General features: G+C 36.4%; 2 protein-coding genes across 2 annotated transcripts in view; one reads left to right on the forward strand and one right to left on the reverse strand.

Annotated features, from left to right (window-relative positions):
* The window catches only part of LOC149065810 (NSFL1 cofactor p47-like), a 66,373-nt gene extending 55,518 nt beyond the window's left edge, over positions 1-10,855 (reverse strand). Inside the window, exons 1-3 of the mRNA XM_089254111.1 lie at positions 10,582-10,855; positions 3,880-3,962; positions 1,654-1,695 (exon numbers count right to left, since the gene is read on the reverse strand). Of these exons, the coding sequence (XP_089110237.1) occupies positions 1,654-1,695; positions 3,880-3,962; positions 10,582-10,740 (284 nt within the window). The 5' untranslated portion in view covers positions 10,741-10,855. The remainder of the gene's footprint in view (positions 1-1,653; positions 1,696-3,879; positions 3,963-10,581) is intronic.
* Positions 10,856-14,321: 3,466 nt separating this feature from the next.
* Positions 14,322-18,518, forward strand: part of LOC149065811 (uncharacterized) — a 41,950-nt gene continuing 37,753 nt past the window's right edge. Inside the window, exon 1 of the transcript XR_016195629.1 lies at positions 14,322-14,489. The gene's annotated coding sequence lies outside the window, so the exon portion shown is untranslated. The remainder of the gene's footprint in view (positions 14,490-18,518) is intronic.

The raw sequence follows: 18,518 nt of genomic DNA on the forward strand, positions 1-18,518 counted from the left end.
AAGAAAAAAAACAAGTCTGTTCATAGTTCAAGCCCCACATAACAACACACTGCTCCACCAATAGCTCTACTCAGGGGTGGGAAGAAATTAAGTCTATTTTATGAGCAATTTTTGAAGCAGCAAAATTCAAGTTTTGGGACATGTATAAATTGGAGCAGATAAATTGATATATAAAACAACGAATTAAAGCAACAATATATAGAACTGATAACAAAGACAGGGCTATAACTAGAGGGAGGCAAGGGGGCAACTGCCCCAGGTAGCAAAATTTAGAGGGGGCGGTACTTTTAGATGGGAACAAAGAACACCATTACAAAATTACAGAATTTTAAAGTTTTGGGAGTGGCAAAAACCCTAGTTACAGCCCTGACAAAGAAAACAAGCAAAATTCTAAACAATAATACAAATTTTTTATTTATTAATTTGTGTTCAGCAGGTGCTGCCATATTTATGTCAAATTTCCAAAGAGTGGATATGTAATTGAATGCATCTTTGTGTTGTAGACCCGCTGATCACCACTTTTGTTTCCCTCTACGAGATAGCCAACTTGAAGTTGGAAAACCACAGAAAGTCATATCAAACCATTTACATTTACCACTGTGTAGTGGTCCATACAACTTTTCGCAAAAGCGCATGTGCAATCAAGTCAAAGAAAATTTACGCCACAGATAAAGGCTTTGAATACAGCTAGGGAAACAAAAAAAAAACCAAGAAAAACATTTTCTTTGATAGCCTGTGGGTTACATCAATGAGGTGCAGTAACTCTTTGATACTTCCAAGTTTTTGGCTTTCCAAGCTCAAGAGATAGATAGTATGATGATGGTCGATGGTGTAAAGAGGGAGAAGAAATTTTAAAGAGTCATACAGAAAGGGGGGAAATGTTTTTTGGAAAGAAATGCATCCAATGCCATATGTGAACGCAATTTTTACATATTGTTTTCCCAGCAACAATTCTAGATATTTTACTTGTCAGGTCAGCAGCAACACTAATACATACAAGGCACGTGTAAAAGGTATTTCACAAGGTAAATATTAAAAAAATACAATCTTTAGAATAGCGCCATATGTGAGGATATTAAAATTCTGCGCTGAAATTCTGCAGTGATGATTCCAAAACAGTGGAATAATGTAGCAACCAAGATGAATTATTGTAATTATAAATCATTAAAATTTTCAAAACAGTTTAGCAACTGATTAAATTTTAATAATTGATAATTATTATCCTATGTGAAGGTTGATGATTAAGTTACAATTTGTAGTTATCTTACGGATCCAGGGCAGATTAATTGGATAATTCAAACATTTTTCCAGTGACTTTGGACTTAACCAAGTTAATTAACCAAGTTAAACGGTATATAATTTTACTGAAAAAAATCTAAGTAGGTTTCTGCTAAAATGCTAAATTATTTTGCTAGATCCTATATAGGTTGCACATTTGTGGACTAATAAATAATTAGTAAATACCCAAATTTAAGAAAAAACCCAGGAGGGTTTTTCTGGTTTGGACCTAGTTTGCCAACCCTACTCATTAGGAAAGGTCCATTAAAACAATAATTCCCTTAGTACTGTAAGTCCTCAATAAAAAACTTTTAATGCATATATTGTTATAATACATATAAACAAGAAAATTTACGGAAAAATAAGATTGCTCACATAGGAGGGCTTTCTGTGCGGTCCTTTCTTTTACTCCCCAGTCTGAAAAAAAGTAAATTAAGTGAAACATTATTTTGCAACAAGCATTAGAAAGAAAATCATCACTCCAGACATACATAAACAAACAAGTAAGAATTGACCATCATAGCAATCAAAATTGTATTGTTCAACATAAAAGATGGGCTTAAAAAATCCCAGGTGCTAATGCTATGGCGACTAATACATTAAAACTGGAACATATATATATATGTTACTGCCAAAGCCCGAAGTGCGGCAAATTCGCCAGGAGACCAAAGTTCAAAGATGATTCAGACTTTGGCTGGCCATTTCGCGAAGTGGCCGGAGATCCCCGGCCAAAGCTTGATGTGTTAATGTAAGACGGCCTGGTAGGAGCCAAATCCATTTTTTTTTAATCTCCAACGTGTGATACATGTCGAAAAAAAGTGAAATTTGAGAGAAAAAACTAAAAAAAATAATTATATAAACTTTTAGTTTTTTCTGCTAAATTTTTGAGAGAGAAAAATATTACAGCATCGTGACTGCGGTTTGAGTGGTTGCCATAACTAACGTGGACAAAATTATTACAGAAAAATATGCCAACTTGACGATGAATTAAAATCATGTCTTTTGTTATCAGACTGGTCAGGCATCACCGGCCATTTTGCGAACGGCCGGGTAAATACGTGACAAAATCTGCCAATTCGCAAAGTGGCTGGTCCTGTTGAGAATTGGCCTATTTCGGGCTTTGGCAGTACATATATATATACAGTCTAATCCCAATTTAACAAACTCAAATTCAACAGATTCCTTGATTTAACAAATTTTTTCTGAAACTATGGCAAAAATGGAGGTCAAATTCCTATTTAATGAATAAAAAACCTCGCTATAACAAATATTTTTTGAACTATTCAATTTTTTTCCCATATTTCTCGTCACTCAGAACTACAATCTAAAGGTTTGACTCCCTAGAAATTTACCTTTAGCTCTTCTTAAAAGACCAAAAAAAAGAAGAATAGGAATCTGTTCTTTTTTGAGTAAAGGAGACAGCCATTGAGAATACACGTGGGGAAGTTTCAGCAATTGATTTAACACTAGTACCATTAAACATTGTGCTGTTCAGATTTCAGTAAAAAAAAAAGTTACTCCAAGTTTGTGCTTTGTTGAGACATAGAATAATGGGCCACCTGAAGAGGAAATGTTTTTCGGCTAACAAAAAAAATGACCATTTTGACAGAATTTTATAATATTGAACATATCAACAAACGTCTATCAAGCAATTTTTTCATGCATCCTGACTTTATTCTTAAAAAAGTTTTTTTTTTCCTAATTGTCAGAAATAAGTTGCAACAGCAACCTCCAAAATAAATAGCTTTTAAAATTTTCCATCAATAGTGTGTTTATGCTCCTGATCAATGATCTTGATTTAATGATTTTCTTGATTTAACGAATAAAAATTTGTAGATTTCCTTTGATTCGTTAAATCAGGGTTCGACTGTAAATGTTTTTTGTTTGATTTGCGTGATTAGCAAATTTGAGTCAGAGGACAGCACAAAATTTTCCGAAGTTATAATATCCAATTCCTACATGGAAAAAGGTATAAAATATGCTCAAATCCCAGGAAATATAGCTAGTGACTAAACTTTTTTTTTATTTGTGTCAAGCCATGCATGAAAGCTTTGTAACAAAAAAATATGAAAGAATGAGATTCAAAACTTAGATGCCAATTAATGCTCACAAATGTTTAGTTAGTTGTAAGGAAAACAAACTTTGTAACATTCTGTGAAAGAATGGGATAGGTATAGGAACTACAACAGGGCTTGACAAATTCCAGGCGCCAGTTCATCATGCAACTAAGATATTGGGATTGGCACTTAAAATTTTCTATATGTACAAATACAACGCCACAAAAATTTTTTCGGAAGTTTGAACTTTGTGAAGTTTCATGGCAGAACAATGCAAAACATTCTGCTTTTGGGTCTAAGCTATTCTGGGGAGCCACAGATGAACCATCAGTTGGGAAAGAGAGCATAGCAGATGAAAAAAATTTGAGAACCACAGTAGTAGAATATATTGTATGAAGAAGAGTTTAATATTAGACTATATGCATAACATTCGATCAGTCGGCCCTACCATTTATACTGCCTCCCGTATCTGCCCGTACTCATATTTCACACACACACATTATAGGGCTTGTAACACATTCAAATAAAGTAAATTCATTTTTACCTTCTTGAAATAGCACTACTCCCCTCAGCAATTGGCACTTCATACAACTCCGGCTCTTCCCCATAATGATTTGTGATAGCCAACTGGAATGAAAATATCAGATTTCAGAGCATTTGACATTAAATTAGCTACAAAATCGATATGATTTAATGCCCTCATTTTCTTCAAATTCGCTCTACATTCTAATGCTGATATCCTAAGGTGATATAAAATTAAAAAATATTCGCAAAAAGTATTAATGAAAATACATAGGTCACACACATATTTGTTAGAGTTACCAGCACAATGATAACACTAGAAAAATTTCAAAAACACACCCAAGAGGATGAAAGGAGACATAGCATTGTTTTGGCGTAGTTCAGAGGATCTACTATATATCCAAAGGAAAATTCAGCAGCTTTTCCTTGAATTTTTTTGGCGACATCTGCGATTTAACTCACGTTACTTGGCAACAGGGTTGTTTGGTTTTAACCAAGTGGTATTTTTTTCAAAAAATCAAATAAAAATGGCCTAAACATAATTTCTTTTACTTGAAAAATATATTGGTTCATTATTAGCCAAAATTTTTCATTTTTACCACATTTTATATCCTTGGGGTACATTCTGATGGTTTATCTTTAAATGACATAAGATTTTATAAGTGGTTATTTTTCAAAAAGTCTCATAAAAAAAATGGTCTGAATATATATATTTTTTTATTTTTTTCATATGAAGTTTCTTAGTTATTTAAAGTTATATACAAAAGCGAAAATTTCTCATTTTTACAACATTTTCTAACCTTTTACTACATTTTGATGCTCTATATACATCTTTAGCAAATTCATGAATAAGGATTACATTACACATCTAAATGTAGTGGTGTATTATCTCACAGGTTTCTTTTTCTCTTCACAAAGCAGCAGCAACAGTAGTGACACCATCATGCTAGGGGCAGGTGGTCCTATAATCCAATCATGTGCGGAGATACGGGGGGGGGGGGACAATGCCCCCCCCCACCGTCAAGGGTGGAGTCGACTGATCTTATGTATGTATATATGAATTGACATCATCATCATCGTGCTCCCCCAGCAATAATGACGTTGCCCCCCCCGCAGGGTTTAAGCTGGATAAAAAATTCCTTTCGCAGAAAAGCGAAAATGGGGGGGGGGGAAAGCTTTACCTAAATGCTGCAAATGCCCAATGCTAATGTAATGTGATTGATGGTTGGACGTCTACTTGTTGCGTACTTCCTGTACGCATTTTTGCAAAAGTGGTTGTTACTTTTTTCGCATTCTACGATTTTCTTTCGCATTTTGCGAAAAATGCGACGGTAGCTTAAACCCGGCCCCCCCCCCCAGACTTCAGTCAATCTGCACCTATGAATCCAATAGACACCAGCTGTCCTTAAAGGACAAAGACTAGTGTACTAGTAGTTACATTACCTCAAATACATTTTCATTCCCATAAGAAGTAGCACATCTCCTAATGTATAGGGCACGGTAGCCCAGGTCGATAAGATGCTCGCCTAAAGTACCAAAGGATTTTTAGAGGTGTCGCGAGTTTGATACCCGGTTCGTCCTTGTCAGAAAACTTTCCTGACACGGGTACAACAAAAACAGCGACAAGACCACAGGGAAAAATTGCTACCGCAAGAAGTCCCCCATCGAGGGGCTAGCGCACCAACCCCCTCGACGAGCATAAAAAACAAGCCTGCCGTTCGGAATCGGCAATAAATTGTAGGTCCCGGTCTAATTAGCCCTCGTGTGCAGAAAATGACTGTGGTGCGACAAAAATGATCAATGATCCTACTGTATATCTCCCAGTCTTAATATATTCAATAGTTGTTTTTTTTATACATTCATGGTAAGCCCAGTTAATCAAGGTTTTTACTGTATAACAGGGTTTAAGCTGGATATAAAAATTCCTTTTGCAAAAAAGCGAAAATGGGGGGAAAAGCTTCAGCAAAATGCTGCAATGCTAATGTAATGATTGATGGTTGGACGTCTTGTTGCGTACCTCCTTTACGCATTTTTGCAAAAAGTGGCTACTACTTTTTTCGCATTCTATAATTTTCTTTCACATTTTGCAAAAATGCAACTGTAGCTTAAACCCTGCTGTATAATAATAACAGATTTATGAAAAATAATCAGCTATATACAGGGTGATTATAATTTGAAGTTTTGGTTCCAAAACTATTCAATAAGAACTACTGGTCAGAATGACTTGAAAATTTGCATAGATACTCCTGAAGCAATGGAAGTTTCTTTTGCAAAAGGAAAAAAAAAGTGCAAGTAGATGATGCTGTACTTGGCCAGCAGTATAATCTATATTGTGTGCAACCTATTCTAATAATATTCTAATAATTCTAATAATTATTCTAATAATATTTTGTGCAACCACATCATTCCGACACTTCCACAACATCAGTGTGTGGATAGAACTTCTATCAAGATGCACATTACAATACCAGCAAAGCATCTGCTGAAGACCCATTTTGACAGGATGCATCTTAACCCTTGCAACTTCTGGCTGTGGGGGGGGGGGGGGTACCTCAAAATGTCATAAACAGTGGTCGGATTGCAAACTTTGGTGAATTGCAATCTCCAGCACATCCCCTATATGTTAGAAGTTCCTCAGGAATATTAATGTGGGGGCGCATTTGATTTAATAAAGCTGAATTGCAAGCACATCCACATCATGACCATGGCATACTCTGATCTGTTGTTGAACAAGAATTTTTGTGCTTTCACCTGATAACCAGAACATGGTGGACAACATATTTAACATTTCTTGAGTAAGTTGTAGTTATTTGTTCAATTACTTTGTTTTTTGTGATGTTTCCATGAATTATGAAACCGTGCAATGCTATAATTAAGTTATCATTTTGCCATGGCTGGCTATCGTTTCCATCCTGCGAGCAAATTCCCCATATGCTGGATGATGTCATTAATTCTACATTCAAGTATATTTTCCCCTTTAGGGACCATTCAAGTATTACGTCATCATTGATGGGGGGGGGGGTGGGATAATGCTTACGTCATCAACCACCCTTTATGAAAATATGAGTTAGGATTCAGAGGGGCAGAGCTGATGACGAAATTTTGCTGACAAGGGGGGGAGGGGGTCAAAAATGGCTAAAAAATTTGCTTACGTAATACTTGAACGGTCCCTTCCCAAATAAAATTCTATTTGTTTCAGGAATATTCATGTCAATTTTCAAGTCATTCTGACAATCGTTCTGTTTTACAGTGTTTTGAAATCAGAACCTTAGTTATAATCACCCTGTATATCATAAACCATTGCTAATTAATCTGCACTATTTATGCTTCATTAAATACATTATATTCACCTAATTTTTATTATAGTTTTTGCAAAATAGCTTCCTAATTAAGCATACTGAAAGTAACTGGAGAAAACATCTTTATATATACGAATAATAATAGCATTAAAAGAATTTTCAAACACACAGTAATCCATTGAGTTAAGCAAAAAATAATTAAATTGCAAAAGTTGGTTTTTGTTAAAATGCAAGAAATATTTATTAATATGGGAATAGTGTTAATTACCATTAATAAACATTTTATTTTAATTAATGATTAGAAGTTTCAATGATTTTTCAGAAATTTTATTGCTTTTAATGTTAATACTATTTAACACAAAAAAACAGTTTAAACCAAAAGAGTTAAACACTTGTTATGTGATGACGTTGGTGTGTCTGTCTGTGTACGCACGCACACACACACGCCCTCACCTATTATTTTACAACTTCGGTGATAACACTTGCGAGTTAGCAACATTAGTGTATGAACACTCATTATTTGGCAAAATATAGTCCTATAGCTCACAAAATAAAATATCTCTGCAAGATTTGGCACAATGGTGATTAACAATAGAAACCACTGTTGTATCTGCTTAAAAATTAAATTTTAATCATTTTATAAATTTTCAATAATTTTAATTTCAATAAAAAAGCTATTAATATTTGTGAAGAATTTCTAGAAAAAGTTTATATTAGACTGCTGTATATTCTGTATTTGGCCAAATCACTATTCGTCCCATCTTTGGTAGTAATATGTTTTTGTATAGGGATCATTCCAAAAAAAGTGTATAAACCGTTTCTCCAAGACTATTTTTTTTCACAACATTTCAGAGCACTCTGGTAGTAACTTTTATTTTTTTCTAGTTCTTCATTTGATTCTGTCATATGGTACACTTCTTAATTTGTTTCAGATGGTATCTAATTTTTTTTTTTTAAATTATTCTTTGTAGCAAAACCTCAAAATCTGGCTGTCCCAGCTTGAGACACGTGTTACAGTCTTAGTGCTAACCTCTCTAGAATTTTTTTTTAAAAACTTTGAATCATGTTTTATATGTATGCCATAGATCAGTGTTTTTCAATCGCCCGGCCCTGACATCAGTCAAATCAGGTAGTGTGTGGTTTACAGTTTAATTTTTACCCATTCATTTCCCATTAGGGACCGTTCAAGTATTACGTCATCATCGATGGGGGGGGGGGGTTTCCGATTTGCTGACTTTTGATGACAAGGGGGGACAAGGGGGTTTGGATTTTGCTTACGTCATCAACCACCCTTTATGAAAATATGAAATATTTTTAACAGCATCTTACTCGGTGCGCCAAAAACGCGAAAAACCTTTCGATAGTTTGTAGGCACTTGAAGTGTCATCCCCCTATTAATAAGTGCCATACAGAAGCCACTTTGGTGATCTCTAAATTTTTCGCAGATCCAAGTGATCTGGAAATGTGTCTGGGCCGCTTAAGTGATCTAGAACTGTGCTACGCATCAATCAAGTGATCCATAATTATATGCCACGGATCACTTAAATAATCTGAGAATGTGCCGCTGGTAACATGAGTGATGTAGAACCGCAAGTGCTCTAAAACTACATCACATGTCACTCAAGGGATAAATGGGATAACTCAAGGGATTTCCAAGTTTTTATATTTAAAGCAATGATATATCTGTTTGAGCACTTTGATTCATAATTAACTTTACAAAAAAAATTATAGCAATATGTAACTACTCCATAATATAAAATCACTAACTCGAAAAGTGCAATGTTTTGTGGCCATTTCTATGAAATGGAAATTGGGGACGATTTTGTTACAGAAATTAGTACAGAAAACCAGTTGGGGCACTGGATTTCATTCATTGGATAAATGAATACAAATTAGAAGATGGGACTAATATTCTATTACTTCACCAAACACCAACTATGGCCATATCACAATTTACTGCCATTAATGAGATGGGTTGGAAATGAAGGTGCTGTCTATTAGTGGTCACCTCAAGTTTCTTAGGGAAAATATCTACATGCTCTCTCAGGTTTGAACCCAGGACCGTGACAGCAACCTTCATGGTGGTAGACAAGCATCTTACCACCACACCACTTGGGTAATGGGACTAACATTCAGCCCTTTTCCCAAATATTTGGTTCAGCCGAATAATGCTTAGGCAGAGCGTTAACTAGGATTTTTGCCACCAGGGGCAAACATTTTACTGCTCCCACAACTTAAAAATTTAATAATTTTGTCATAGTGTTGTTCTTTGTTCCCACCTAAAACTGCCGCCCCTAAATTTTGCGACCCAAGGCAGTTGTCTCAGTAAATTTCAAACTTGAAGTAGTAATAACTTGAGAATAATGGTTGACATTTTCTTAATTAGATAAATTGTAACAATTGTTTTTAAAAAAAATTGATTCTTTAAATACAGTGATACCTAACGAATGCCTCAGCTTACGAATTTTTTAGCTAACAACAATTTTTCATTGTTTTTCTGCCTCCTCTAACGAATACAGATTCGGCTACCAAACATTTTCTATGACATGAATGCACACATTATCATAAAATAGCTTTGTCATGAGCTGAACCAATCGGAATTACTGTCACTAGAGCCTGATTAACTCCTGTCCATCTAGGAATCTTTTTTCAGATGTACCTACATTTCTATTTCTGAAATTCTTTGAACCATTTCATATAAAATGAAAGATTCAGCCAAAATAGAAAATGTATTGAAAAAAAAAGGGAGTCTATGTTTTCAGTGCAAAATGTTTAGCACCAAGCTAAGCATTCCAGATTATCATGTCAATCTGCTGCATTTGGCGATTACTGAATGGGGACCGAACATTGCATTTCAACCAAGCCCTGCTCCTTGGGCAAAAAAAATTTGGTATAAGGATTTTTTGCGATTTGTTCAGCCCTGTATGACATTACTCGCCATCATAACAAATTTACTCTCGTTTAGATTTGGTCATCAGTCAATTCTTACACAACTTTTTCATACAAAAACATTTTTTCCTTGGAACAGCATTTTTTTTAATTTTGGAAATTCGATATTAGGCAGAAAAATTAATGGGATAACGGAAACTTTATCCATAGGCGGAGATAGACTTGAACATCTGGGGGGGGGGGCATGATGTCAATTCATATACATACACATATACATTGGATCAGACGACTCCACCTTTGACGCTGGGCGGGGGGGTATCCCCGTATCTCCGCCCACGCCTTTTCCATCGGTGATTCTCGGAGATATCGCTTACAAATCACGAGATGTCACAACAGGCGGTTGCGTTGCACAATACAAACCACTTGCGAAACAACATTTGAAAGTTATTTAAAATAAGCTATTTCCCAAAAATAATGAGGTTACGTGAAATGCTAACATATTTAATAGTATTACAGAGTATAAAAAACTGTATCACCTCATATTTCCACTCAGCAATTTCCAGCTTCAATCTTGCTTCATCCTCTGAAACTCCAGTAGCACTTTGGAAAATACTGACCAGCTTCTCTCGCTCATCAACGTTACCTTCACAAACTGGATCCTTTTCAGGAGAATCAATTTTGTTTTCTTCTTCCATTGTTTATCAATAACTGAAGAAATCGAGGAATTTAGCTGTAAGTGACAGGAAAAAATGTACAGCGGCGTCCGGGCAAAAAAAACGTGCTACAAACGAGATTTCTCCCTCCGCATTGGACACTATTATACAGTGATTTATGCTTCAAAGCCCATTTTCTATACTAGTGATGTTCTATCAATAGGATGACCATACGTCCCAGAAACATTCTCGTATCGTGAGCACTGAGCTGTAAGTAAACTAGAATGAAGATTTCCTATACAATATCACAGACGTGCGCGAACCGACGCGGAGGAATACAAAAGTGGGCGTGACGAAGCGAAATAGGCAAAACATTGCTTATTTCAGCATGTAAACAATAGGGAAAACTTCCATCTTCAGTATTTTTTTCGGTTGTTTTCATATTATTTCATTAGTATAGTTATCCATCTGCACGTACACAAATGGTGACATCGTGTTCTGCCTATAATTGCACCAACCGATGGGGAAAATTCAAGGAAGATGGAAATAAACTTCAGTTTCATAGGTGAGTGCACGTGGTTTTATGTTGAAAGTTGCATTGATTTTTATACTAAAATTGTAAAATTAAATTCATGTAGTTTCCCATTTCACATTTAATTTCTGTTTGATGAGCATTAATTCGAAATAACAAATTAATTTCACATGAATTTTAAACCTCATAAATATTTTTTTTTAAATCGTGTAGAAATTGCTTATTACTATTTGGGTTAGAATTTTTATGACAGAAAAACAGACGAGAAATATATATGCTTCATTAAAAATTGCATTCCATAATCCATTGTAAATTAAAGGAACGAAGGACCTAAACTTTTCTATTTCTGGTAAAAATAATGTGAGAATGAGGAATGGTAAAATGCAATTAATATTATTTACATAATCATTTTTTGCTTAAATATTAAAAGCGAAATGTGCAAAATCATAAATGTATCATAATCATCAAAGTGTTATAATTATGTTTATAATATATAATTACATTATCAATGTATTATAATTATCAAACAATTATCATTGTTAAACTACTATTACGAACAATGATTGATTGCTTCTATTGCTTTCTTGAAGCCTGGTTAATGAATATACTTTTTTTTAAAATAAAGGTCTCTTCGAAACCTAGAAGTTCTTAAACAATTCATGGAAGCTGTGAAAAGAAAGCCTTGGCATCCAACTAAAGCATCTGTTCTTTGTGCTGAGCATTTCCCAGCTGACATCTACAAGTCCTCAACGCTATTTGAAAGATGATGCTGTTCCGATTTTGCATTGTAAATTATTTCACACCAAACATATAAGTGCTTTTGTGAATTGTGATTTTAATATTCCAAATTATGCTCTGTGGACCTGTTTGTAAATTGTTTATTTAAAAACTTGTATGCGTACATTGTTGTATGTATAACGTTTGAAAAAAAATATTAAAAACTTTTTTTTCTATCTGATTTTCATTTCATTTCTTGCGTTGAAAGTTGTTTTTTCAGCAGTTAATTCGCGGAAATATTCACTGCTACGAATTTACGAAGTGGAAGGTTTCAATAAAATGCTAAACATAATGTTATAAATGTATGTTGTTTTTTTTTTATAAAAAAAAATAGTTCTTTGAAAAAAGGTATTTTTCTTGAACGAAAGTGAGTATTCATTTTTATAAAAAATTTTAAGATAAAAAATGCATAATTATTGGCCGAAAAGTGAAAAAAAAAAACCCGGAATTTACAGGTCTCGTATTTGGAATTGTCCCATTGCATTAACACGGTCAGGAAATGTTTTTCCTATCTCGCTCCAAAAGGGTGTGATGCGGTTGCATAGGCGACGGCTCGCGCAGTCCTCGCTCCACTTTCTTTATAGCTCAGTCGTCGTGAGTGACGAGCCGTTAATTCTCATAAGGCATAGTGATACGATTGGCTGGTGATGATGCAACGAAATTGAATGGGTTGCCGGCTTGGTGCTTAGCATTGGCGAAGAGTGAGAGATATTCTGTTTGGGCGACTATTGGTTGGCGCCAACATATTACCTGGCTACGTTTAACAATATATTTACTTAATTTTACATAGAACTCGCAACCACAGTTGGTATAGTGATTAATGTAGGAGGCACTAGCATCGAAGGTTGTGGGTTGGAATCCCATTCAGATTAAAAAAGTTGCTTTTTTTTCCCTCCCTTCCATCGTCATTTCTTGATCTCAAATTTTAACTGTCCTGGTTCTGATCTTTCTAGTAAAAATTGAAACTTCGGAACATTTCCAGCAGTGATATAGTATTGCCCTGGCCGGTTTTTGGAACATTCTGTTTGAACTTATCAGTTTTGCTATGTTTCTGGTCGTGGTGAAAATAGAGTTGATATATTCAGTCCGGAGGCAGGGACCCTCCTTTAACGGCCGGAGGAGCGAAGCGACATCCGAGCTCGCCCGAAGCTGGTGGCAGAGCCGTTTGCGGGCCGCAGGACCGCGCCGAAAGGAGTTCGCACTATAGGTGTATTTACTAATAAAGTAGTCCGAAACGTTAATGATGAAAAAGTATGATTTCTTGCCAAATATGATAAACTGATGTCATTTAATGCTTACGTCACTCCCTCATCAGCCAATCATATCACTGTGCCTTATGAGAATTGACGGCTCGTGTTTGATCAGCACCTCTTAGAGATAGAAGGCCTCTGTACTGTTTGATATAAACGTCATTCATCTACCTAGCAAGTTTGCCATATTTTTAAACACAGCATCCTATTTCGTTTCTTCTTATTTTGGCGTACAATCTTCCTGATTGGCTCAGAAATACCGCATAGTGATTGGATGTGGGGCATAGGAATCGCCAATTCTGAGCCCGATCATTTCTTTTCCTCACAGCGATGATACTGGCACGAGCAGAGAATTTTTTCTCCTGAATATTCTGAGGGAAAATAGACTACTTACTGACGTCACAAGTAGACTGCGGTGGCCTATCTCTCGGAGGTGCTGGTTTGAGTGAGCTGTGACTCTTTTCATGGTGATTCGGGGTCCACCGTAGTGCCACGAGATCATTGAAATTCGATAGGGGCCGTGAATGTGAAAAATTTGGGAAAAACTAAAATTTTCCCTTTTATACTGTATTAGTGAGGTGACCATATGTGCCGTATTTCATGGGACAGTCCTGGTTTTATCGACCGTTTTTATTTTTTATTGAAATTAAAGATTAAACTTACTTTTTCCAAATCTCATAAATTATATTTTTTATTACAAATATAAATATTGACCTCACATATTTATTATGGTGAACGTTTTGTTTCTTGGAATTCATTTTAATGCACTGAAATTTGCAGTTGTGCTTCATTTTCTACCATTAGCGATCTTTCCGGGATTTGAACAACATTTGCAACCTTTTTACTTTTGGTATCATTTTTGGCGATAATGGCAATAAACCTTAGAGGAGAAATATATTTATATTTCTTCTCGATGCAATAAACTGTATTTAGAGTCCCGTATTTCTCTCGAAGATATATGGTCAGTTTAGTATTAGCCTCTAATTAGGAAGGAAGAGGAAAGAATCCGTTTGGTGTCGCTAACTTCGACGACCTTGAAACTCGTGCACTTTTTCAACTTGCTGTGTATGTTGCCTAGCACGGCACGTGCTCCTGTTGAGCGGACGTTTGAACTTCAATAATCATCTTTGTTGTCATCATTCCTACAACCTGACCGAAACTACTGAGTTCTGGTCAAAAATGGATGGAATTGTTTTGTTTTTCCAAGAAAATAGTCTGGAATTTCAATGAAGGTAAGCCCGATTTCACAACTGGGTGCCAAATTCAAGGCCGACAACAATTTACCTTAGATATGAATTTAATGCCTCTCCTCCCCGAGCTAGGATTTATTTCGGGCCCTTCATCCTCATTCTTCGTAGCAGCATTTTGCACCCTTTGGTTCGCTGGCAGTGCCCAGGGCATAGGCGGTGATAGACTTGGAAGTCTGGGGGGGGGGCACGATGATGTCAATTCATCTATACATTAGATCAGTCGACTTCACCTTTGGTGCTGGGTGGGGGGGGGGGGCCTTAAGAGCATCGTGGGCCCCCCGGCCAAGTGGTTCTTCTGTGGCCCTACGTCGTAAATTCTAGAAAATAACAGCTGGCTCTCATTTTTGGGAGGCCCCCGGACTGTGGCCGGGTGGGCCCATCCGTTAAGGCGGCACTGCGTGGCTCCCCCGGGCCAAGTGATTTTTCAGAGGCCCTACCTGGGAAATTTCAACTCCCTAGTAGCACAACGATATAGTACAACAAGTAGTAGCGGTTCTCAACCGGGGCTCTGCGGAAGCTCGAGGATAATAAAAACAATAGTAAAATTAAAAAAAAAAAACAATTATAAATATTTTTAAATAGTAAAAATAAATCACTAACTTCGATGAATAATTAAAAATCTGGCCTACGGGGCTCCGCCATAGAATTTTTTGACTTGTAAGGGCTCCGCGAGTCAAAAAAGGTTGAGAACCACTGTAGTACAATATCTGGACCATATTGTTATATATCGAAATGTCAGAGGAATATCAGATGTCACATATATAACTATGATATGGAACGATCTTGTCCTATATGGTGCAAATTATTTATGATATTAATTAATCAAGTCTTTAATTTTTCAGTCGAATATGTATTTGATTCCATGTGAATAATCTCTACTTTGAAGGACAACAACTTGGGACAATAAATTATTTTAATATAGTTTGAAAAACATAGATCTATCAGAAGACATAAGGGGCGTTCAAGTATTACGTAAGCAAATTTTTAGCCCCTTGTCAGCAAAATGCTGACCCCCCTCCCCCCCCCTTTGTCAGCAAAATTTCGTCATCAGCTCTGCCCCTCTGAATCCTAACTCATATTTTCATAAAGGGTGGTTGATGACGTAAGCATTATCCGAATCCCCCTCCCCACCCCTTGTCAGCAAATCGGAACCCCCCCCCATCGATGATACGTAATACTTCAACGGCCCCTAACTCTATATCCTGAACATGACATACATCTATATCGTGAACCTGACAAAGATATATATCAGATACACAATATGCTGATATATCAACATATTGTGTGCATTTAAATAAAAATATTGCCTTGAAATAAAAATTTGGAGAAAATTTAAAGTCGGTACAATTTTTTGTTTGAATGGGAATTAAAAAACGTTTGAATGAATAATTTTTCATATGAAATTTTGATTTTAATAGGATTAATTATGTTGACATATCAAAATCATTTCATCAGTTATAATTGAATGCTTACTGTGTAAGATTTATATACACTGCTGAAAACAATTAGGGGAGCACATGGTTTTAACAAAATTACGCAAAGATGTATACCGATGAGTAATATAAAATGAATCATCCATAATTTAAAGCCTAGCAGGAAACGGAAGAAGAGAACTTCATATGCAAATCAAAGTTCATGACGTCAAAAACCAGAAAAAGGAGATAAGGGCAGAAATCGGGATGTTGCAGAAACGTCTGTTTTACTGCCGTAACTGTGAAATTCGATTGTGCAGTATTTTTTTTTTTGAGACAAGGTGACTTGAGGATGTCTGAACAACGTGATTTACCGGAATCCATGGCATGGCGTGTTATAGGCAGACTGGAATCCGGACAAACACAACGTAGTGTCACGGACGCTGTTGGAGTCGCCAGAAGTGTTGTTGCAAGGCTGTGGAATCGATTCCAAGAAACGGGAAATGTTAGACATCGACCAGGGCAAGGTCGGCCACGCGCCACTACAGCAACTGATGACTGGTATATACGGTTAACAGCCCGTCGAAACAGAACAGAGAATGCTACGCAGCTGCAAAGACGGTTGCTCTTGACAACAGGACGAAGGGTGTCCAGCCAAACAGTACGTAATCGGCTTCATGAGGGAGGGCTCTATGCACGTAGGCCAATGGTCTGCATTCCGTTGACCCCACGCCACCGTGCGGCCCGAAGAAGATGGGCTGCTGAACATCGAGATTGGGAGCAACATGATTGGAGCCAAGTGCTGTTTACAGACGAGTCCCGATTCAGTCTGGAGTGTGACACCCGACGTGTTCTGGTATGGAGAGACAGGGGCACTCGAAATAACCCCGCATTCGTTCGTGAAAGGTCACAATACAGACGAGCTGGTTGGATGGTATGGGGTGGAATCAGCATAGGCGGACGTACAGACCTGCATATCATTTGGAATGGCACTTTGACGGCCCGAAGGTATGCAGACGAGATACTGCGACCACATGTCATCCCTTACGCTGGAGCCATTGGAGATTCCTTTGTTTTCCAGGATGATAATGCCCGACCGCATAGAGCTCGTCTGGTGGAGAACATGCTTGAAGCTGAAACAATACAGCGTATGGAATGGCCAGCGTGCTCTCCTGACCTGAATCCAATCGAGCATGTTTGGGAAATGCTCGGACGACGCATTGCTGCGCGACCAAGGCCGCGTGTTACTGTCCGAGACTTGCAGATTGCACTTCTTGAGGAGTGGAACAGTATTCCCCAAAGTCTGATCGATAACCTCATCGCATCCATAGCAAACAGGTGTGCAGCAGTCTTAGCTGTTCAAGGAGACCACACGCCCTATTAAAACTCATGCATCATGTCTAAACAGTACTTTTTTTTATCGTTTACATGTAACCAAGTTGTTGCCCTAAATCATCTTTTCATGTTTTTTCCATATTTTCAAAGAATTAAAGCTTAATTCCAAATTTTTTTTACGTCTTTTTTCTGTATTGCGCATTGATACGTGTGTACTATCCATTGTATGCCAATACGTGGCTGTCTCGCACGGTTTTCTTCACTTTTTTGCTTGCTCCCCTAATTGTTTTGAGCAGTGTAGTAGATGTTGGTATTTTAGGAGGAGCAAGAACTTATCCGCCATAACTTTAATTGCCACTTTATAATTGCACATATTTTTTTTTTTTAATTTAGAAGAATTTGCTCTTGTTTTTGTTGTATATGTGTGTTTTTCTTTAAATTATTTATTTTTTCTTTGATGTTTTCATTTTCTACCATACTTTGAGAATTTTAACTTTTTTTTGTTGCATATTTTTTATTCTGTATTTTTTGTTTTATTAGCATAAATTAATAATTTTAAATAAATAATTAATATACTACACAATACATTAATTTGTTTCTTGTGTTTTTTGTATTATATATAATTTCCTTAATTATAATATAATTTTTCAATTATCTGCCTCAAAATTATAAATATGTCTAACAATTTCTATTTAGTAATTTTTGTGCATACATGAAAATGAATAAATTTGATTGAAAATACAAGTAAAAAAACCATTTACTTGTAAACTAATGTTATAATAACAACCAATAACCAGTGCTGTCGTGGTGGGTTGGTAGGATACGGAGTTAAAGATGGGAAGAGTACATGAGTTCAAACCTACCCACCTCCAGAAAATTACTTTTTTTTAAATTTTTTATTTCTTCTGAAAAGGCGCCATCTATCGTCACATTCACGATATAGATCTATTTACCTCAGACTATGCTTTTTTTAGCCAGAACGATATCGTAGCCTTATATAGATCTATATTGGAAACTGAAATTTTACGATATAGATCTATATCTTTGTGCTACTTGGGCTGCTGCTTGTTTTTTTGAGTCTCCTCTTCTCTTGAAGTCAACCCGGGCACCTCAGGACAAGAAGGGCCTCAGAAAAACAAGTCATTCAATTTTTTGAGAATTTGCCAGGTAGGACCTCGGAAAAATCACTTCGCCCAAGGACCCATGATGCTCTTAAGACGGCCCTGGTAGTGGGCCAGGGATGTCTTAACAGTTTCAGATGGTG

This window comes from Pholcus phalangioides, unplaced genomic scaffold, assembly GCF_987345545.1.
Source record: "Pholcus phalangioides strain wild (caught in Gottingen) unplaced genomic scaffold, Ppha-v1.0 ptg000039l_1, whole genome shotgun sequence".
NCBI classification, from domain to species: Eukaryota; Metazoa; Arthropoda; class Arachnida; order Araneae; family Pholcidae; genus Pholcus; species Pholcus phalangioides.